Raw genomic sequence first — 24,423 nt, forward strand, 5'->3', positions numbered from 1 at the left:
AACTCTTAAAGAGTTACACACTTCATTAGGACTTTCCCCATGTGCATTTTGACACCATAACTCGTAAACCAAGCAAATCTCATTTTCTATCTTGATCTGCACAGCATCAGAGATATACAGGGGATACTACTCTGAGAAATTAAAAAAAAATTCTTAGAAGAATTTTACAGTAATTTGCATACATAGAATTAGATTTGATTGTAAGTTTGAGTGATTGTTCTACAATCAATACCTGAAAACTGCGGACAGAATCTACAAAACCTGGCAATTTCTTAATGAAGAGAAAAAAAGAATGTCAAGACTTACAACTCACTGGCACATTTCAGTGAAGACAGACATGCCAAATATTTATATTCATCTCTGAGTTCTATCAAATTACTGATTTTTAAAACCAGCAAAACTGACTGCACTGAAAATTTCCAAAGAGCACTGGTTGTTAAACACCAAAGCACATGTGTGCTTGTTGTTTGCATTCCTTCTAATTAATGCTGCTAGACCAACATACAGCAACCTCTTTAAAAAAAAAAAAGTGGACAATGCTGCTTATAACAGCAATAAGTTTTGCAAAATCGATTTTCAGCTCAGTCATGCAGGATTAGAAACAGGTTTTCAAATCCATTAGCCTCATATTACACACAATATTGCATTTAGATGATTATTGCTTACTTCATTCATTTAAATGGCCAAAATAATCCTTAGCATTTGAAACAAGACTTCAAAATGTACTTTGTGATTAGGCTGGTCTCCATTTGCTCATTAACAGAACAGAGAATAATTTGGGAGAATTAAAAATTTAATTTTATTACCTTTTCAGTCTCCAAAAATTTGTTTTCAAAAATGAACGAGATGCAGTTTCTAACAACTTCCAACCTTTGAGCGCTGTTGAAAACTGTGCTTCCTTTTTCCATTATGGAAACTAACAAAGAAAAAGAAGAATATACATCTGTGAAATGTCTGCAAGAACCACAAAGAATACAACAAATTTATTTTAAAAATAATTACTGTGTCCTCCCCTTCATTCTGTCAAGCAAATGCCATTTGTAGGCAGATGGGAACATGGGATCCCAAATCTCTGTTTTTCCTGTACCATCTGAAGAGGAGAGTGCTCTGATTTTAACTGGAGTAGTTGATTCTCCTAACTATTTGTTCTCTTTGTCTCACACAGGCATAAAGAGATTACAACCTCTAACATACTGATGTTAAATACCAACTAATAACAAATGTGTGTGTGTGTTCTTCAGTGAGCTACACAGCCTGTTTGAGCATATTTTGTAGCAGTAGATAACTATTTTTAGATGACCATGACAAGAATTCTGCAATATGGAATAAAACCTGACAAACCTGTTCTCTTATCTAGATTCCAAATTGCAGAGATCATATTTTCTTAATGCATTGTTTTGCCCTGATTTTTCAAGAAAATTCAGAATGCAAGAACTAACATTCTCTTTTTCCCTATAAAATCAAATAAATAGTATCTAAATTCAGGATATGACTTTCTAGTAGATAACAATGAGCTACTTATATCCAAGGATTCTGAGAGACAGTTCAGCACAGAGTGTGTGAAAGCTATTCCTCAGAAAAAGACACAGCAACCCCTGCTTAGACACTGAAATTAACTTATTAAAAAGAAAAACCTCTCTTGCAACCAGCCTTTTAAAGAAAGACAGCAGAACACAACCACATATCCTTTAAATGTTCTGTAAGTACCAGATTCAATGATATAGTCAAGAGGAAAGGCAGGTGAAGAGAGTTCATCCTTTTCTTGCATAAATCCACAGAGAAACAGGGCAGGACCTCAAGAGGCCATCCAGTTCACCCTGCTGTCCCTAGACAGGATCAACTCTATTTATGTTATTTCTCATGTTTGTCTAATATGTTCCCAGTGTTCTGTGATAAGAGAGACTCCATGGCTACACAAGAAATCCACTCAACTGCCTCACAATCCTCATTTTACCACGTCTTGCTGACAAATAACTCTATATTTCTGTGCTGCAATTAAACCCATTACTTCTTATCACTGCAGATTATTCCCCTTCTTTTTCTCACTGCCTCTTGTATAATTGAAGCCTGCTATTATGTGTCCCCTCAGTCTCCTATTTTTCAGTCTAAACAACTCCCCATCTTTCCTTGTAGGTCACATTCTCTGGACCACTGGTCATTCCTGTTGCATTCTTATGGACTCCATCCAACAGAACCAAAAACGGAGACAGTCTCCCAGTGTCCAAAAATGGGCACAAACACTCCAGCTGGGGTCTTAGTGAGCACAATGAAGAGATTTCTCCATGGGGTTCACTGACTGAGCTCCTGTTTATACATCCTACTAAGATGTTTGGCTTTTTTGCAGTAGCTTGATATAGTTGTGTCATATCTGCCCTACAGTCATTGAAGTTCCCAAATTAATTTCTGAGGAACTGCTGCCTAGTCAGCCGATCCCGCTGAGGCAAGTGCCATACCATATTTGAAGAAAAGCAGTGGGGAAGAACAGAATTCAATGGAGTCTTGTGGTTAGATAACCAATTTTCAAAGATGGATTTGAATTCTGGTCCCATCCTTCAAAGTTTTGCAAGCTCTCCCAAGTTCATTTGCAAGTTTACTGACCATAGTGGTTTGTGCCACCATTCACATATTGTGTATGACTGTGAGTAACAGAACTTTTTGGGACTAAAATTAAAATGACAGGCCTACAATGTCCATATCTGCTCTTTATGCTTAATATAGATACATTCATTTTGAGACAGATGCTATCTTTGCTCTTTGCCTTTTCCCAGTAATTTGCATGTCTTTCACTGGTATCAAAAGGAGGAATTGAAATGGTTCAAAGCTTGGTTCAGCCAGTGCTTCAAGTAACCTATGGTGATATTTAATAGGCCTGTCTGAGTAGACAATATTGAGTTTAATTGTTCAACTCAAAATCTAATTCAGATCAAATCTACTTTTTTTGTTAGCAGTTATACCCCCACTCTGTGGATGTTTGATTTCTTAGATTAAAAAGGGCTTTTAAAATTTCAAAGGCAAATACTGGAGTCTACACCCCAGAGTTTTCTATGTGTTGGAACCCTGAAGTCTGAGAGTTTTGAACTTTCTGTGGTTTCTGGCACTGACCCCCAAAAGAACACTGCTTTTGACCCGAGGCCTTGGAGAAGGCTTCCAAAATTGAGTGTGGAGTTGGAGTCACTAGTGTATAGTTTGAATAGAAGTGTGGAATTCACATGGTGAAGGGTTTGGAACTTGGGGTTTTAGGATATAGTAACAGGTATGGGACATGATGGAGGTTTTAGGGCAGTGGCTTTTTCTTCCTTCTTGCTCCTTATTCTTGGTTTTAGGTAGTAGTTTTTGCTTGGATAGGAAGTGCTGCACTGCAGGTCATGGGTGTTTGGTCACTGGGTCAAAAATATCAATAATATAGGTGTTAGCTTTTAATTGTATAGTTAGGCCTTAAAAGGCCTTGTAAGGAGCAGGGTACAGCTCCATTTTTACTCTCTTTTAGCTTGTGAGCTAGGGATGCTGTAGCACTCACTGTGCTATGGATGAGAATTAATAAACAACCGAGTCCGAACACGAAACTTCATCTGTCATGCCACAGCTCTGATCAGAGAAATACAATATTAACATGAAACTGGGAGCAACACATGCTAATTACTCATGAGAGGCAGGTGGGACAGGGAACAAATGAACATACCCACAGGGGGACCTGCTGGAACCACACACTTCTTCTCCCCACGGGTGGCAGGGGGGGCTCCCTGGCTCCTGGCCAGCCCCTCCTGGAGCAGCTCCTGCACCCGGCCCTCGTTGATCCGGGGGAAGGGCAGGATGTGGACCCGCAGGTGAGAGCCCTCCGTGGGCCGTGGCACCTTCTGGAATGCTATGTGGGGATTGGGATTCTCCTGCAGGTCAAAAGCAAAGGGTCACACACACAATTAATCATGCAGTGTTACCATCTCATCTACTTTGACTGTTGTTCGGAGAATCTCCCATACCTGAAAGATGAAGAAGTCAAATATCTCATGGAGGTGACTAATGAAATGTTTCATATCCAGATTGCCCTTGACTCATCAACTTTAGTATTTCCAACTTTCTTAAAGGCTTTTATAAAACTATTTTTGTCAACGTGCAAAATTCAAAACGAGCAAAAGAATGCCCCTGCTTAACTTAAGCTGATTTTATGCAAATTAATAAGTATTAAGGACTTGAATATAAATGAATGTGACAGTCAAGCTCTTCATTAGACAATCTACCACCATGCATAGAATCACAGCTCACATTTCCAGGAGTGCAGTAATCATACAAAATGGGGTATTTCTATATCTTCACTCATTTCTTCTGAGGTCACCATTATCACATTTGAATTTATTCCTGTCCAATTTGACTCTATGCTCATTACTGGCTATACACCACTGCCAAAGAGTCCTATCCATCAATGAGGTTTCTCTTGTAAATGCACAATAAATTTGGAAGAAAACTTGTAAACAGGAGCTTAATACTGTTGTTTATGGGAGGAAAAGGCAACAAGGATATCAAATGCATCAACTTGAGAGTGAAAACAGGACAGCTACTTATCCATGTACATTCTCTGTAAAGGAAAATTTAATGGAACAAGCCAAAAATCCAGGGGTATGAGAGCAGCAGATGCCAGAGGAAGCAAGGGAAAGAAAGGTAACACAGTCTCAGGAAGAGGAAAGAGAGGACAGAGGGCAGAAAATGCCAGAAAAGGAGAGTAACAGGTTCAATATCCATTTCAGTGAGAGGAGAGATTCAGAGGAACTCACAGGAAAAGTTACTTTTATCTTGGACATCACAAATGTTATGTCAGATGTCAGAACTAAAGGTCTAATGCCTTGGATTTTCCACCTGTACCAGCAGGACTCATGGAAAGATTTTCTCTCCCTAACAGACCTTGTCTCTCTCCCTTCTATCCAAATTCTCACAGCTACGATATTATGATTATTAGAACTGTGAAACAAGATGTCAAAGTACATCTTGCAGTCTGTTTAAAATCAGGCAGCTCCAGGCACAGCTTAAGCAGTGTTACTCATCACTTATATTTAGTCAAAGACAGGTGCATGCACAACTATTAAAAAATCTGACTTCTCAAGGCACAGTCATTGATTTTGCTCCTATGAAGTCACTGACTTAGTGATACTGAAAGGAGCAGGTCAGTCAAAGTGGTATAAATAAATCTCATCATCAGAAAAGACACAAAAGAACCCCCCAAAAGCAGCATTTGGTAGGTCTTGTGGGGTTTTTTTTTCAGAATTGTAGATGCAAACCACAGTTTTGAGCAAGTGGGATGTAGAAAAGAAAAGGTGACAAAGGTGTCAGCTGATGGTGTAATAGATAATGCTCTGTGGAGTCTGAATAACCACACAAGTGTGAGGAGGAGGGAGATCTGTCTATGCCAGAAAAAGCCCACAAACCTCAAAGCAAACAAAAAATCTAAAACCCACAAACAAAAAAGCCCCATTCCAGAACCAGCTAATGGAATAGTAAGACACTTCATGAAAGCACTACGTAAAATAAACATGATGTGAAGGCAAAAATTAAACTGGAAATGGAATTGTAGGATACCTAAAGAGTACAAGAAACAGGCTGCAAAAAATGAAATAATGCTTGCTGAGCATGCAAACCAGGGGGACTGGGTCACACAGTAGGAAAGAACTGCTGAAAGTACACATTATGCCAAATTATACTCTCTCTATATATATAATATACATCATAAATGTATAATTTTTATATGGAAAACTGTTGAGAGGCAAGAAAAGAGATGTATTTGGCATGGATAGGTTGCAGCAGAGAAAATAGCAGTTTAGAGACCTTATGTGAATACACACTAAAAACAGGTAAGTAGTTGCAGCTATATCTAACTCAATATTAGTATTAATAAATCAATATCATATTGAATTTCCTTTGCATGTATAAATTTAATGATCCTTAAAGTTCCAAAGTCTTTTGCCATAATGCAGATGATGATTACCAGAAGCAGTCACTTCCATTTTCAGTACACTGGATCAATCTGAGAAATCAGAATTTTCAACGTTATCATCATCATCTCAACTCTACAGATGCAGCAGGTACAGTCAACTCACATTTTTGAAGAGCTGTTCTGCAAGTTCTCTAACATGCTTTATCATTTTTGGTGGATTGCCCTCTTCAGCTTTAATTCTTTCGACTTCAAAGGCCACCAACTTTTTAAAAGAAGAAAGAATAAAAATGTTGATAATTCAACTTAGAAAAATATTTCCCATTTAAGTTATGAAATGTTAATCTTAAATTGAAACCAAGGAAAGAAAGCTTAACATTGTAAAATGTGTGATGTCATGTTGCTCCACTACATGAGATATTTTCAGTTTCTATGCAGCCTTTGTTACCAAACAGAAAGTCCTATGTAAATAAACCAGTTCTTTGACATTTCTATACCTCAATCTAAACTTCTCAGAGGTACTACTACTACAACACAAAATAATTGTCACACTCTAATTTTATTCTACATTCATCTCAAAGCCAACACAGTGAAAACGATGGTATTGCTTTTTAAATTTTCTTTTCATCTCAGTTTACACTGTTGGGTATTTAATGTAGTATTTCTCTGTGATGTTGTTACCATTCCAGTGAATATAATTAAATTATTGAAAATAATTCTGTACTAGCACATGCAATGTACTGTGAAGCTACAGATCTGACAACAGGAACACTATTACCAAAGTTTCCACAACTATTAAACTTCATACATATGAGGGGGCATAATTTTATGGAAGTAAGCTATAAATATCTCCTTAGAAGAAAATAGGAGTTGAAATGATTAATATAAACTTGATATAATAAACAGTGGGGAGTCAAAAGCATTCCAGTAGTTTTTCCCATGCTGAAACATCACAGTAAATTGTAATTTACTTGGGAATACAGAAAGTTTTCACCTCATCAAAAAGATCACAGGTTCTGAAGGGAGGACCCCTCTCTGACACAAAGCCAGCAAATGCCATTCCATTGAGGACTTTGGTTAGAAAGTCATTCTCAATTAAGCCTCGCTGGCCCAAGAAGGCTGCCTGCAACAGACAGAAAAAAATGCACCTTTTAAAATCAGCATCAAAATTCAAGCAACCATTATGTACTAGTTAAGTATTTTCACCAGCCTATCAGTTTATACTAGTAAGTGGTACTTTCTGATAAACTTTTTTATTATACATAGTATTTTTTTATACCTAAATTCAGAACTATAAATTTGACATAAATTTAAATCTCACTGGTAATAAAAGAGAAAATTAGTACCTTCAAGCGAGTTATTATATACAGAAGTTTTCAAAACTCCACAGTGATTCCTCAAATGTTTACTTGTATTAAATTTCAGTGTTAACTTTGTTATATATTTCTGTCCTGTCCTTGCAATTAGTCTAACTAAAACACGCTGATACTGCGCTATACCAAAATGATGTGCTTATCACATGTAGATAATTTTAATTACATTTTTAAACTTCACCACTTGTTCAAAAGGCAGACTTGTGGGAATAACATGGCACAAAGGACTACCATAACTACACAGAACTCCTTTACCTTATGGAAGTGGATGACAGGCTCAGCATGAATCCTGATCAGCTGGAGACAGGAGCGGTATCCCTGGAAAAGCTGCGCAAACAGCCTGAGGAAGATCGCTCGCACCTCTTTGTCCTGGAAGCAGTCATGGAACATGCTGTCAAAACATCCTGGTATCCCAAATTTCTCCAGCTTTGTATGAATCTGTATGAGCAATGCCTACAGATTCATGAGTGTGGCAGTGCAGCACATGAAGCTGAAGTATTTGTACAGATATGAGGTTTTCTCATAGAATGGTTGGGGCTGGAAGGGACCTTGAAGACTGTTGGAACCCAGAATCCTGGGAGTTTTGAACCTTCTGTGCTCTCTGGCACTGACCCCCAAAAGAACACTGCTTTTGACCTGAGGCCTTGGAGAAGGCTCCCAAATTTGAGTGATGGAGTGTAGTTCCAATAGAAGTGTGCAATATCACACAGTGAAGGGCTTGGAATTTGGTGTTTTAGAATATAGTAATAGATATGGGATGAGATGGAGATTTTGGGGCATTAGCTTTTTCCTCCTTCTTATTCCTCCTTCTTCTTGGTTTTAGGTAGTAGTTTTTGGTTGGATAGAAAGTGCTGCACTGCATGTCATGGGTGTTTGGTCATTGGGTCAAAAATATCAATAATATAGGTGTTAGCTAAGTAAGTGTGGCTTTGAAGCACTACACAAACATGCCTTCAGAGTGGGCAGGGGCAGCAGGGATTAACAGGAGCCTAAGGTGGCACTGCTGCTGCTGCTGGAGAATCCAGCTTGGAGCATCCCACTACACACCAGCTGCAGCTCTGCCAGATGAGCACACTGCTCCAGGTTTGCCCTGCTACCTGGCTAGGACTCTTCCAACTCACATCTTCACCTGTCAACCTTCTGCCACCAAAACGAGCCAGAGTTACTTTAAAAAGTTCAAAATAGTAGGTCCTTAAAGTCCTGGTTTATTTATTTGAGTAAAAGAGAGCTTACATACACACCACCAGACTAATGGAAATGTGTGAACAGCTGGGGCAGACATCTCCACCTGGCCAGATGCCACTAAAGACTGACATCAAATCCTGGGCCATCCTATTATTTAATCTCAGCAGCCATGTCAAAAAACCTGAGGTCCCAAAAATTGCTATATGACCTCAGGTTTTATGGTGTTATGTTACAAACTCTAATTTCACATGTTACATACAGCAAAGAATGTTTACTATCAGGTAACCAGCTGACAAGCAAATACAACCTAAAGTAAATTACAGCCTGTAACTTAAAGAGAAAAGGAATATATAAGATATATATACAAAGCTGGAATATATAATTGGAGTATTTTACTAGAGGCTGTTTGTTCTTCACTGGAACATGATCAATGTTGCTCTATTTTTAACTTAAATTTTGTATGGCTCACTTCACTGACAGCCATGCTCATCTTCTGCTGCTCTCTAGGATTTTAGCAGGTACATTTGTACCATGACTTTTTTGACTACTGGAAAACATTCTTGAAAAATTCTTTCAGATTTAACAAAATTCTTATTTTGATACAAGATTATATTAATTTGAGACTTCCCTATTCAAAGTGAGATCTTAGCTGAATTCTTCCATTAATTTAGATGAAGTCTGGATGACATTCCCTGTCTTCAGCAATGGAAAATCCCAATCTTAAAGCAAGGAATAAGCATAACAAATATATTGTACTACCTAAGAGTTTCATATATTTTCATATATTTTCAAATATATCTACACAAACAAGCCCCAATGTGTGTTCTTAAATTGAACTGGCTTTTGGATTTTATAAAAAGTCTAACCCATCAGAATGCTATTAGAGGGTGAAATGCATTTCTTTGCTCCACCAATAATACTATAAAGTATATGGAAAAGAAAACACAAATTCTTATAAAAGGAAGCTTTATAAAGAAATCTTACCAGCATTTTTGAGTGTGATAAAGCTGTTCGTGGGGGAGGGAATGCATAATCTGCTGTTTCCAAATCAGGATGCAAAACCTAGAGAATTTTGAGAATATAATCTTTTTTCATTCATTTTGTTGAGAAAAACACTTTTTTTTTCTTTCTCAAATTAATATTCACTGATATTGGGTACCTTAAGTAAAAAATAGAGTAAAATTGTGAAGACTGTATGGAAATAAAGATGGAATTAACTTCCCACCTTCAAGTTTCTATATGTGAGTTAGTTATCAAAAACTCCTATCACAGTCCATGAAACTATCAATACCATTAGGGATTTTAGAGTCAATTTAGCTAAAACAGATTAACAGACTAAAAATTTTTCTGTTTAAGATACTATTTGCTCAGAAGCCCCAAATAAGGTGATTTCTAACTTATTAAAATGACAGCAAAAAGACAAACTGAAGCATTTTTTATGGCAACTCCCTAAAGTAGAATCCATCATTCCTAAATTCTGAAACAGGGACATCACACAAATAAACTTTAAAGGGTTATTAATTTGTTAAAATTCAAGAAAATATACAGTTGAAATTAATTTATAAACACAGAAAGGCAGCAAAAGTGACTAGTAATAATGCTGCTCAAACACTCTTACTAAAAATCATTATAAAGGAAAAATATCTGCCTCTTGAACATTGAAAAGACATTTTATATTTCCATTACTGATGATATTAACCTGAACTATGAGAAATAAACTCCTCTAAAACCAGGAATGTTGTATGAATCATTCTATTAAATTTCATTTCCAGTGTGCTTGAAAGCTTGATATTGAAATTTTTCATTCTTTGCAAATAGGTGAGAGGTTGAAAAGCAGGGTTTTATTCAAACATACCAGAGAAAGTGCCATTTGAGTCTGGTGTAGCAGTGGCTCTGGAAGCTGGGACAGATGAATACATTCAGGAATTTTAATTGTTCCTCCATCCAGGTCTGCTATGATTACATCTAACTGTAAGGAACAAACAGAAGTAGTAGAAGTGCATACAGTGAGTGCAGCTTAAAAAAACACAACAGTTCAAATTCCTGCACAATGATCTGCACATCAGTTTAAAAAAAAACAAATTAAAACAGTACCAACTTTAATGTACAGAATGCTTTTGATACAGGAAATACTCCAAATACTTCCTATTACTGAATCTAGCCCTGAAAAACTAAATTAAACCAAAGAAAATTAAATTAGGGCAACTTTCAAAAGTGACTTTTGTTTATGGATGTTCCATGTCTGTGTTCAGAGACATGAGATATCTAGCAGGCTGTTTGCAAAGGAACACAGTGAGGGCAATTAGAATTAAAATTTCATGTTTCTAAGTACCTCTTCTAACCCTGGTTCAGCTTCTCCAAGCACATACTTAAAAGGGTAAAATAAATCAATTGAGAATACACTTGAAAGTCCTAAGTGAATTGCTCAAACCCAGGACAAATAGATGACAAAGCCAGAAATGGATCCATTCCTTCCCCTCCTGCACTAGAATCGAATAATTTCCCTCTACTGGACAGCCTCAATGTATTTACAAAATAAAAAGACTTTTTTTTTTCTTTTTTCTTCTCCTGATTGTCTTTCATTGCTTTCTTCCAGTAGTATTTGGAACATATGTGAATTTTTCATACAGCTCCCTCCAGAGCTCTCAGAAATGCTCTGCAGCTGAATACTGTCTTGGGTTGCAATGCAGGATGTGACCAGGGGTGTGTATTCCATCCCCATCTGTTAAAACCAGGTGGGGCAGGGATCTTCATCTTTTCCACAACCCATCTTTCCTCCAAGGAGATATCTTCTGTTAATGGGCCACTAAGTCCCCACTGTATGACTGATAAAATTACATCATCCCATGGGGAGATGCTCCAGCCAGGGGGAGCAGCCAAGCCTTTCCTACCTAGATAAAAGCTGAGATTTGGAACATCAGAGCAGCTTTTTTCTATTGGATTCCAGAGGAGAACCAGACCTTTCCACTTCATCACTGGAGCTTCAGAGGAAACTGCACCTTCTACAAGAGCACTGCTTGAGCTGAACCACATCTGTCACTGCAGGGGGACTGTAGCCACCATTTAATGGGACTGCTACCAACACCCTGACTGACTGACAGGGTGTCAGGTTGGATTCCTACTCTGTCAGTGTTTTGGGTTTGTTGTTTGGTTTTTTTTGTAATACTGTATTTCTATTTTTAATTTTTCTAGTAAAGAACTGTTATTCCTATTCCCATAACTTTGCCTGAGAGCCTCTTAATTTCAAAATCATATTAATTTGGAGGGAGGGGGTTTACATTTCCCATTTCAAGAGAGGCTCCTGCCTTTCTTAGCAGACACCTGTCCTTCAAACCAAGCCAAACAGCCAAGCAGGCACTGTGCCTGTGAGTGGGCACAAACACTCACGAGCTCATGAATGTCATTGCGAAAGAACGAATGGACCCCAATGATGAAAGGTGTTGGGGAGCTGAGAACCTCCAGAAGCTGTGCAGGGAGAATTGGAATATAGGGATAACTGTGAAAAGAAGAAATAAAATAGAATAAAAGCTCCTGACTATTCTTTCACATAAGGCAATTTTTTTCTTTAAAAAAAAATAAATCTTCCTGTTAGCAATCAGGGACACTAAAGTTAGTTTTTGGCCATATACCTACACTTCAGTCTTTAGCATAATAACATTAATAAGAAGTCTCTAAAGGAAATATTTTGTTTTCATATTGAAATTATGCATAGAACACTATTTCAGGTATTGTTTACTTGGTTTGATAATTTAAAAGACTTGGTGTGTTCATCTAAACAACATCAAGAGCTGGATCTAAATTGATCAGTCCATTTCTACACTTAATTTATACTTATTAAAAGTTTACATTTATTACCAGACAAACATTAAGAAACATATTCCAAAATCTAATTTCCAGTTTTTCCTTATTTTTCTATATTATAATAAAACAAATCTCTGAAATATTTTAAATAAAACAAGCTATTAAAATACAAGCAGAGTTTGAAAAAGGTGTGTCAAAATTAGACATCTTCTTCCCAAATTAACCAAATTGATTGACATTAAGTTTTCCAGTTCAAAATTCTGGATCCATCTGGGGCTTTTTAGAGAGGATCAGTTTGTTTTGTTGACTTAAATTAATTCCCTGTTGGACATTTGTAAGTGACTTAGAACTGACACACTAATGTAGCTGCTATCTTCAAGCCACAGAATCTTCTGGGTTGGGAGCAGAATTTCTACCCTACATTTGCAAGTGAAATATTTCTCCCTTAATTATTTTCACTGCCACAATGCAAACAGATTTTTATTAATGATATGTACACACTAGGACTTGCACATATCATCATTCATAGCTTTGCTTGTTTGAACAAATGGAGCAAAACTCCTTTTGTTTGGGACAAACAAAAAATAAATGCGATTTGTTTTTTGTAATAAACTTGTAATAAAAGCTACAAAATTAGTTATAAAAGTATTTAAGGAGTTCAAAGAATCCAGACTTAACTCACCTGTATTTGAGGGGAAACATCAAAGACTCGAGAGCCCTACAGGCATCACTGAGCCTTTGAAAACTTGCTGAGTGAAAGAGAACTTTATTTTCTGTAAGCACGGCACAGAACAAGCTGAGTACATTTTGGATTCCTTAAAAAAATAAAATAATAAGAAAGAACTGTAATAACATGCCAAAAATTTCAAAATTACATTAAAATGTACCATTTTCTAGAAGGATTTTCAAAAAGCATGTGATAAACACATAAATTGCCAAGTACCAAGTTTTTCTACCTTTTATTTGACTAGTGCAGCTTCCTTTTATTTTTCAGTTGCTAAAATACTATCTGAATGTATTTCTACATTTCAGATATATTGTATTATATCTCTCTTTCAATACCACTTGCAAGGATTTCCACTTCTCAGCACAAATCCCAGCAATGCTTAATAATGGTTTCAAACAGTATTTTGTGCATCTTCTGCACAACCTTCTGTATATCCAGTACTCAAATTCTGGTCACTGATCCAGGCTTAACTTCTAAACCTCTTTTGTATCTCCAAGCAGGGGGAAAAAATAAAATCATACTGCCAAGTTCCAAAGAAAATGAGAAGATTCCTAGTGAATATATTCATACCTCATCCATGGAGAGCATTCTAGGAGTCAGGAGGTTAAAAGAGGGCAGTAAGAGAGTATTCATCATTGGAAAGATATTTAAATGGAGGTTTAAAAGAGCCCCAATAGATTTTAGGGTAAGACTCATGAATCAGATGTTGGGATGGTTTTGGGACTTTTTTTAAGACAGTATAACTTACCTAAGAGACAAAGCCACGTGCTTTCAAGGAAAACCAAAAATATATTTCCTTTTTAAAAAAAAGTCCCATCCTGAGAAGCAGACATGCCTGACACATGTGAGATATGCTGAAATTTATGAAATTTCCTGAAATATGCTGGAATGTATGATGTTTCCCTGAGGACATGGCTTGTGTTATCAGTAAGACAGCCTGTATTACCTTCCCAAAGCTGCTGCTTATCTTGCAATAATGTCCCCAAAAAGAGGTGTGACTACAGAGAACCACTATATTCATATGATAATTAACACTTTGGGTTTTTTAAAGTAATTTTTATTACATGTTTTGACAAATCTTTTTTCTTCCATAATGTATGCAAATTTTCTTGGCTGGAGTAAAGCTCAGTTCCTACACACAGCTGGACAAGGATTTGGAGAGGGTTGCTTAGAAAAAGAAGATTTAATTCCTAGGATGAAAAAGGTCCAACAACAACACAACAGCTTGTGCTTCCAAACTCCATTCTCCAGGAGTCCTACAGAACTCAGACAACCAAAGGCTTGAGAGGAATGAGGATAAAGGGCTTTGTTACAAGGCTGAGTGAATTACTGTTGCAAATGTTTGCTATTATTATTAGTGGCATAATTAATATTGTGCTAGTAAAAAACTGCTTTATAACACACAAGGTAATGATGATGATAAAAAGTCCAGTTTGTTTCCTCATGTGAATGAAACAACAGCCAGTGAATGGTTAGAAGGTAACTGGAAATAATGTTTTTTCTTGTGTGTATGTACAAGGGGTATGAATATATTTGAACACAAAGTTAGAAACTGCTGCCTGCTTGAAAAAAAGATCAGCAAAAACTTAAAAATTCAAACTGCCCCTTTTATGCAAAACCATCCTTGTTCCTTTCCCAGAAATTTTTAAATAATATTTTGGAGTATACTTTTTGTTTCAAACTAAGTTTTTGTTTTCAACTGGGCTTCTCACTCCATTTCATTCCATACCAAAGATCTTGAGACATCTAGGAATACATATTTTTGAAACATCTGAATTTTTTTCCTACAATCAGATAGAAAGATTCTCAAACAGTGCTCTAAAAACCCATAACGTTTTGGCAGGTATTACTGAGGAAATAATACCAAAAAAACCTCACAGATATTCAAAACATTTGTTACAATGAAATGCTATAAAAAAGCCCTTCCTGTCATCAAAATACCTATAATTGAAAATTCTTGAAAGAGATGGTTTTCCATTCTGCACATCTTAAAACCCAAATCTGAGTTATGAAAGGAAAGAGTTCTAAAATATTTTCTGGATGTAATTAACTTCAAACTTTGTTTTGGAAATAATTAGAAAATTCATTTACTGATGTAGAAGATTCAATTGAAATCAAGCTGTGACAAAAACCAGCCTTTTTAGCTAGATGATATTATTTTGCTATGTATTATGATAATTCAAGAGTCTAGAAGGAGTATTTTAATTCTAACACCTTTGAAAGTCATAAAACTTATCCAGTATCAGCCTTTTTAATTTCAGATCTCTATGGAATACAGGCTTCCTCATCAGACACCAAAACAATATGCAATTCTCCAGCGTACAAAATAACAGAACACTTTTGCAAAAATTTTACTAACAAAAAATGTAAATGAAGTGGAAATCAGAATTTTGCTTATGCATAAAGAGGACAGCTGCAAGTACTTCACAGTATTCAAACAGAGGTAGTAGATCACAGTTTCTCTTAGGGACTAGTAAAATTATACACTTCTGTATAAATAATAAAGGTCATCTTCATGTTCCTGCATAGTGTTAAATTGTATGTCTGTCTGATTATTATCTGCTTGTACCACTATAAGAAATGGATTTTGTCAGCATCTTCAATTTACAGAAAGTTCTGGATGTCCAGTCAATGGAATACAAGGTTTATTTCAATTAGTCAGCACTGATGGTATGGTTTGTGAGGCTTTCATAGTTTCACTAGGGGAATTAAGTCTGGTTTTGCTGCATTTTAGTGGCCACAGATCCAGCTTCAGTTTGTACTCCACACAGATGCTTGTCAGTGCATCTCAATCAGCAGCAATATAAGCTGATATTTAAATGGCCACTTACAGCAGCTATTTCCCACAGATAAAGCTGATGTCCCACAGCAGAATACAAACTGCAAACTACAATGTTTTCACAAATTCTGGGAGCTGCTCTCCCAGATGTTCACTACATTCTAACTGGCCATGGAAGGTGCTTTTGAAATGTTTACTGTGATGTGAATGCACCTGATGCAGCCTCAGCTGTGCTGAGGTAGAGAAAAACACACTTTATTTGCATTTATGGAAAAGACCAAACTTGAAATCATCTAACACACTCGGACAATAAAACCCAGGCTAGCAAATTCAAGTGACTGAAAAACTTGTAGAGCCCACACAGATGCTTTGTATCAGTGTTTTCCTTCTCTCTCCCTCTTTCTTTTCTTCTTTCCCTATGCTCTCTATGCAACACAGAAAAATATAAAATACATAATATAAATTTTAAGAAGTGTGAAATACAGACAGCTAATCTGGAATTTCCTCATTTTCAAGATGACAGACACTGATTCAATACAAAATTATTCCTCCACACATCCTCTGAAATGTATCTTTTCAGGAATATCAGCACTATAATGACTGTGTGGGAAACTTTCATCTGATAGAATCAAACAAACTGTAAATAGTAGGACTTTTGATTACTTTCCTTTTCTAAACCATTGAAGCTATGGATTACATTGTCTGAGGAAGCCACCAAGGTGTTGTTTCAAGTTGTTTACTGAAAACAAGTCATTCCAAATAACAGCCTGAGCCCAATTTCCTCATGCTGTGTCTGTAACCTTGAACCCTCTGCTGCTCTGCAGGCTCCACACTGCATCCGATGCTCATTTGTCAGGGCATAAATAGACAACATGAAAAACAACAAACAAGTTGATTTTTACAGATTACTCTTTTGCAGTCTACAGACAGACATCCTGTAAAATATTATACATACGCTGGAAAATTTTGAATGGAGGCTTCCTGACCTTCACTGTTTTCAAGTATTTAAAGAATCTGTAATTTGTACTAAATTATCTGACATCCTACATCAACAAATGTATCATACTGTCTGCTTCCTGTTGTTCTAGAATTTAAGTACTTATTTAAGCATGATTAAAAAAAACCCCACCAAGCACAAAGTCTACTTGACAAGTTACTGTCTTCTCTATTGGATGAAATCAAAATATTACCACTTGCTTCTTCAGATTTTGCAGTTATATACATGGATTCAGAAACTCAACTAGTTGAATACATTATTATGCCAATATGCCATTCTTGAATTGCTGGACACAAGAAAAAGCTTAATAGACAAAATAATCCATAACTTAGCCAGACTAATCCAGGAAATGGGTCAACAAAGCCTGAAAAGCCTTTCTGAAAGGCCACTGGAGACTGCATAGTACAACTTTTGTGCCAGGCAGTGTCAAGCTCTAAAGATAACTAGCAAAAGAGTAGAGAAAAACAAAACTCTTTTCATATTTATTTTTAGATGTGGCTGCATAACTCTGCTAATGACCAAAACACAAGCTTAACTAGTAAATAAGAGGCAACAACTGGACTCAATACTCACATAAGTAATCCCTGCCAAATTGCATTGATTTGTCCACCCAAAAATCACACACTATCTCCAACCAACTCCACAGAGTGAAACCCAAATGATTGCTATGTCACTCATCCCATGAAAAATTTGCATTTAGGAAAGCATGCAGGTCTATTATTAGGGCAGGACTGCACACAACATGATTAAATCTCTGCCAAGCTTGCTCACAACTGGGGAGCAATCTGGCTGTGCCAGCAGAGAGCTTTGGGAGGGTTAATTTATCCTGCTTTTGGCTAGGACACAGAGACATGAGTCAGATGAGTACCCCAAGAGATGAATTTATTTGGGCTTTGTCAGACTCAGGAGGAAGAGAAGCAATCACTACAGCATGGAGCCTTCAGCTGAGACTCCCTCAAAGAATTCAGCATTTCATGAATTGATCCCTAATTCTGAGCCCACAGAAAGAAACATGGGTGTGACGTGCACTACTGAACCCAAGCTCCATTTTTAGAGATGCATTTTTGAATTGAGAACTGAACTGAAGGCAATTCAGAATATGAACCACAAGTTCTGCATGTTCTTTGTAAGAAGGGTGGAATGAAGGCTTCCCTACAAACTGTCTGGGAAGGGTGGGAAGAGGAAACAGGAGGATCATACAGAAAGATTCTGAAGCCAACTGACCATTAAAAGTTATCAAAGAGACTGTGAAAATGAAGAGATATATATTAAAAAGATGTCTTCAGCTGATGGACAAATATTCCTACAGCTATCACTCCCCCAAAGTTCAGCAGTATCCACTCTGTTCTGTCCACACTGAGTCAAACCCTAAATCACACAGGCACAAAGAAACTGGGATTAACAGCATATGATCTACTCAGGAAAACAGTCAGTCTGTCTGTCATTTGTATGTTGGTATCACTCCATTATTGCCAATTTCCTTAAACATCTCTGCAGATCTACTTAAAGAAGCAGCAAAAGCCCTTTGGCTTTCTTGAGCCTCCAAATGCAACTCTGCCAATACACTGAGTGAACACAATCACTGGTTTTTATTTTTTTTTCCTGAGACAATGATAAAGCTAAATACAATTTTAAACAGAAGATTTAGATAAGGTTTTCATCCCTGAAAAAGATAAGTGCAATATCTTATACATATTTTAAAGCTTTACATACCCAAAGGGAGGTTGATAAACTCAAGATTAATATGACTGTGTTAAGTGAATTTTCTTGAACAAAGCAGAAAAGACATAGGAAGGTAAATCAGACCAATAACCCTTTCATACACAGAAAGCATTCACGTGGCAGGGAGGTAAATAGGTAAAATAGGATGCTATTTGTTTTGGATATTATTCCCATAAATATCTACTATTCCAACCTTGAAAAAAAATCTTAAATAAAGGTAAACAGTAATCCTGTATAATTAGTAGTAATCTGTGTACTAATTGCTAATTACCTGTATAATTATTAGTATCAGGATACAGAATTTCTGTGTAACCCTCACAGGTTCACACTAGCAGAAACTCAATGAAATTCTATAAAAGAATTTTGAGTGGACTGGGATAATGGATACATACTAATGAATTGAAATGCTGCCCAATTTCCATGAGCAGAGGTGGGAGAGTGCTACTGATGGATTCCCACATTTCTAGAAATTTTTACAGGTGAATTTCTTTCATTCATTCTTTAGAATTGCCCTTTCAAGAATGATAATTTCATTGCTTGAACCAAATGTTTTGTGAAAACAAAACATTTTTTCCCACATACATCAGAAGGTATGTCATAAAAATGAGCATGTTATAAAAATTATTTAAAGCAGTTTGATTAGGCAAAATTATGTCTTTGTATCTTGATAGCAAATCCAAAATTGAGATTTGAGAAATTATTTGCAACTGCTAATGTATTTAAGTAATAAAAAATAGAGCAGTTTACCATCCCTCCAATTTGATTAATAGACGGTGGAAAGTACAGGAGAATTCTGTTCAGCCACCAGCAGACATTTTAAAATTCCAAAGGAACATAAAATTTTTTTGAGCAATCTGATTTGTTTTCAAGATTTCATAATTTATCTGGACTCACTTAAAGCAGAAAAAGTGTTCTTTAACAAAGCAATTCAGAGTGAGGGTAACACCAGTAGGATCCTTAGAAAGTAAATATCCAAGAATGAGAACAGTATTGTCTTTCTTGAAATGTACACAGGAAAAATGGTCAAGGATACACAAGGGACTGCAAACATACCTGTTTCCTGTCTCAGGACTACAAAGTCTTTCTCAAGGAACATCACTACAGATGCATTTTATGAACATAACCAAATAAATGCAAAGCCAACAAGAACAGATGTGGCTGATCAGGATATTCTGTAAGAACAATCTTCAGCCACTGTTGGCTGATACTCATGAAGCATAAAAGGACAAATATTCAATTGATGAAACTGTGTTAACAGTGTAAACATGAAAAATTTTTTAAATTGCTTTATTTTCTCTAAACATCATGCCTGAATTCTCTTCAAAACATTTACAAATATTAAAAAATTCTTTGTCAAATTCTCTGAGATTTTCCTGACCTCCTGAGACAGTGATAGTTCAGTCCAAAATGCAACTAAAGAGCAAAACTTTAAATAGGAACTTCCAAGACCTAATATATGGAAGTTCCATAGAACGTTTCTCTTTTCCTCTCACCACAAGAATTAACACTAAAGTTTGGAAATTGCAGTTATGCAAGTTCTTATGATTTGACAGCTACCAAGCCTGCCTTGGAATAGTGAGAAAAGTTCTGCCTGCACTCATACCAGCAAAAAAAGAAAGAAAAGCAATCTGTTCCCAGGAGGATTCCTTTCAGTAGTTTCTATAAGCAGAGACAACGTTATTTTGCATCTTTTTGAAATCTGTTTGCCTGTTTTTTAGACATTTGCTTTTTGTCTTACATTTTGCTCATCTCTGAAAAACAATAATTTGTTTACACTCTTCTCGGGCGAGTTTTCTGAAGTTCTTCTATAAATAGAAAATACACCTCTTCTCAAATATCTCAAAACAGATTTTCACCTAATAGTTTAAATGAATTTCACTGAATTGTTATAGGGCAAATTGTAATACATAATTTTTTTTCTCTTATTTGAAATGTTTCCTTTTAAAGAAAAGCTCATTAACTACACCACTTGATCAAACACACAGCTTCAAGTTTATTTACTTATGCCAGATAACTTTGCTTTCTCAGATTTATAATTTGCTTAAAATAAACTAATGCACAGTTTGTCTCATTAGGAGAGTAATACAAGTTCAGAGTGGATATAAATGAGCATCTTATGCTGTGTTTGCTGTGCTGAAAAACATTGAGCACTGCAAGAAATACTGGATGTAAGAACTATAATGTTTGATATATGATATCCCCACATGTCAAACAAACAGAAACAGAGCAGGATGAAGGAATAGTTTGGCACTACCTGACTGGAATCTGCCCTGATGGCTCCCTCTGACAGGGATGCTGCTGCTGCTGCTTTCCTTGCAGCAAAGCTCAGGAGTGAGTGAGGTCAAGCTGGCAGAGGGATGGGTCTGCTCCCACTGCAGCACTTGGCCCCTGGACTGACTGAACCACTGCACCAAACCACAACACGTGGGACTCTCCCTCCTTCCACCCTCCAAATATTTTCTGTTAACTTGGTGAGATAAACTGCTCAGCACAGCTGAGCCAAGCACCATTTTAGCAAAGCAGATAGGGCAGCACTGTGCAACTGGAGTGCACATTCCAGACAGGACCATCTGCTTGGCAGTTTGTGCTGCTGGGAAAATGAAGCCTCAGTGACTGTCCATAAAGTGCCTTTACTTGGAAGTGCATAAAACTCACTATGACAATGTCCCTTTATTTCTAGCAGCATCTAAAAGAACACTTTCCTTTTGTTCTGCCCTTGCAGCAGTAAGGCCCCATTAGCAGTAAATGCCACATCAAATCCCTTCATAATCAATTTGTTCTTTGATGAACTACACAAATCTACTTGGAAAGCCTGAATGATAAATTCTCTTTGGCTGGGTTATGGAGCTAATTGCAGCTCCCCAGCCAGTGGGATTTAAACTGAAACTGCAGCATAAGCCAACAGCATCTACTCATGTGATGCCAGGTCCCATAGGCTGGAGAATATACAATTTATTAAGATCAAACACTGATTAGAAGTGTATATATTTCAATAAAATAGTCCTCATTTAACTGCAAATGCTGCTAAAAATCAACAAAAGTTACATGTATTCCCATCACAGGATACATGATGCTTTATGGAAAGGAAAGAAACTGAGTGAGTTGAGTGAGAAGTTTGTAAACAACCTGACAGAGTGAAAAAAAGTTCTGGTTCATATCACTGAAATCTCCTAACAAAGATAAGATGTGGAAAGGGCACCCCATTGACCCTTACTGCATCTCCCTGTTATAGGTATTAATGTACTGAAAATGCCTGCATTTAGATTCTTCATGTGCTCTGCAGATTAAACCTCTCATTGCTTTGATACCCTACATAATGAAATATTAAAATATTCTTGCTGTATGTCAAAGACACCAGGATTTTCTTAGTCAACAAGTATAAGCCAGCTCACGTGCTGACTGTGCAGTGACCCTTTCATAATGTCTCCCAGCCATCCAAATACACATATATATTCATCAGGAATGTCTTTTCCCATTTATACAGTAATTTGGTATTGTCATCTGTTGGCATAAAATGCATTACATGAGAGGCTGAACATCTTATCTCCTCTAAACCAGAATTAAAATAATAAGAAGTTATTTTATTACAGAAAACATTACTCAAAGTGTCAACAAAGTGAATCAAAAGCAAAAATTCTGGGTATTTTAATATATCCTGGATTTAGAAATATGGGACTGAAGGATCTATAAACAGTGAAGGAGTCCAGCCTTTTCCCATCATGGCTATATCAAACAACCCCAAATAAATCAAGTTTCATCTTAAATGTACTGATAATGCTTTACATTACTATTCCCAACAGAAGGTGCTTCAGGAGATTTCTCATCCTACAGTTAGAAATTATCTTTTAATTTCCAGCCTTAAATAACTCATGATCTTTTTGTGTGAGTCTGTCCTTGGTGCTCACCTGTTTCTGTAACTTGTGACATCTCCCTGAACAATACTGATGTAAAAAGCAGCAAATGGAAAATACATATGGTCTATGATATAGAATAAACTAAAAAGATGGAGTACAGCAGAAAACCCTAACACTTTTCAAAAGTCAGCCTCTAGAAGCCAGTATGAGCTATAACACAACCAACAATTTAAATATTCATTTCAGACTCTACCTTACTTTGGTATTTATGTTTTCTAAAGGAAGCTAAGCTTTTTAAGCAGAAGGGCTAATTTTACTTTCATTCAGAATAAAAATGTAAAGCATAGTATGTCCTACAAGTATTGTGAGTTTACAATCAGCTACCAAAAATACTCATTTGAGGCACATGATAATTCATTTTTTTTCCTTTTGATTCAATAGGTATTTTCTATCTATCACAGTAAGGTTATACTGTTTATGTTACTCTATAGGCTGGACACTTTCACTGTTTATAGCCCTGGTAGCTCACATCATAATTTCTGAGGCAGGGTGTTGGGAAGCAATAAAACATTGGAAAGAGAGTTAACAGATGAAGCCAGCTTTAGTGCAGAACACAGATCACTGTTCATACTTTAAGATCAAGAAAATAATACAATTTTAAAATCTTGTTCTCTTCTCCAGAATCAAATTACACCAATAAATTGTGGTGCATGATTTCATTTCTTGTAGGATTTACAAAGCTTGATATTTAGCACCAGAGGGAACATAATTACTGTGAAGAGCTAATAGCAAAGTATCAGCTCAGGACTTTTTGAAGGTAAGCAGTGAAAATTGAAGAACCAGCAGCTGCCAGGGACCAGCATCTGCAGAACAGAAGGAAGTGTGGAGCAAGGAAGGAAGGAGCAGTGCCCTTAGCAAGGTACCAGAGATGAGCTGGGCAGGGGGTGACAATCAGCCAAAAGCTGGGACAGCCACAAAGCCACAGACATGAGTCAGGGAGCCAGGCTGGCATGGCCAGGGCCCTGGGGTGACTTTGTCATGCTGTGCTGTATCCCCATTCATCTGTTGAGCCCAGGAACAAGTTTTGTACCTTTAAGGCTGGATTTGAGAGTGAAGGGGGGAAGGAGGAGCAGTGGAATGGTTGAGGGGGCTGTTTCCAGAACACAGAGATGGGAATTCCATTGCTTTGTCTCCTGGACTGTGTCACTGTGGTGGACAGCAGGAGAGAGCTCTCTTTTGCTTTTAGTTAGTTTTTGACTGACTGAAGCAGAGAAGTTCCCTGGACAGCTTTTTTCCCTTTTCTTGGAATTATTTGAACCTGCTCTGGACTGGGGACCCGGGAGAACACCCGGCTGGGCAGTGGCATTTTCCATGGCCAGAGGGCTGAGGACAGACAGAGCAGAGCTACCACCACAGCAGAGAGACTTTGTGAGTTTGTCATCTCTTCAGTGAGAGGTTTCATTGTTCAGGACTGTTCATTTTTTTGTGCTCTGCCTGTTGAATAAGCAGATTTTTTCCACTTCTCTCTGAGGAAATTTTCTTCCTGAACTGGTTTGGGGAGGACCCACTTAAATTTGCTTCCTGAGGGGGGCTCTTTGGAGCTTTTCTTCTAAATCTGCCCTAAACCAGGACACCAGGTCAGCATGAGCTCAGTCACAGTGACCACAAGGCAAGTCCAGGCTGAGAAAGACCAAGGCAGGTGAGCAGCCCCTGGGGGAGGATGAGGGGTCAGGGAGGGCAATGCAGGCACAGGAACCATGGCTTGGGCACAGGCTGAGCTGAGCTTAAGGCAGCACCCAAGCAGAGAGCAGGCAGCCTCTCCTTTCCCATGCTCCACACTGCTCTTCCCCCTGAGCCAAAGCTGTGCCAGCAGTGCTGGGGCTGCCCAGTGCCCTGACATCTCTTCCAAAGGAAATCCCATTTGTAAGAACCAAGGACAGAGCCTGCTCAACTCTCAGCCTATGCACAGACTTCTTCTGAGAGCAGAACATCTGCTGCATGATCCTGGCACAACTGCAAAACCATCCTAAAATGTGGTTTTCACCAGTTAACCAAAGCTGTAAAGTGC

At 37.3% G+C, this 24,423-nt stretch overlaps 1 protein-coding gene across 7 annotated transcripts in view; it reads right to left on the reverse strand.

Moving 5' to 3' along the window:
- The window catches only part of SBF2 (SET binding factor 2), a 226,433-nt gene that overhangs the window by 84,968 nt on the left and 117,042 nt on the right, over positions 1 to 24,423 (reverse strand). For all 7 annotated transcript variants that reach the window (XM_079309375.1, XM_079309372.1, XM_079309370.1 and 4 more), the window contains exons 7-15: positions 12,959 to 13,091; positions 11,863 to 11,971; positions 10,331 to 10,444; positions 9,460 to 9,537; positions 7,546 to 7,659; positions 6,912 to 7,040; positions 6,084 to 6,182; positions 3,680 to 3,884; positions 807 to 916 (exon numbers count right to left, since the gene is read on the reverse strand). In XM_079309375.1, the coding sequence (XP_079165501.1) occupies positions 807 to 916; positions 3,680 to 3,884; positions 6,084 to 6,182; positions 6,912 to 7,040; positions 7,546 to 7,659; positions 9,460 to 9,537; positions 10,331 to 10,444; positions 11,863 to 11,971; positions 12,959 to 13,091 (1,091 nt within the window). The remainder of the gene's footprint in view (positions 1 to 806; positions 917 to 3,679; positions 3,885 to 6,083; positions 6,183 to 6,911; positions 7,041 to 7,545; positions 7,660 to 9,459; positions 9,538 to 10,330; positions 10,445 to 11,862; positions 11,972 to 12,958; positions 13,092 to 24,423) is intronic.

This window comes from Erithacus rubecula (assembly GCF_903797595.1).
Source record: "Erithacus rubecula genome assembly, chromosome: 6".
NCBI lineage: Eukaryota > Metazoa > Chordata > Aves > Passeriformes > Muscicapidae > Erithacus > Erithacus rubecula.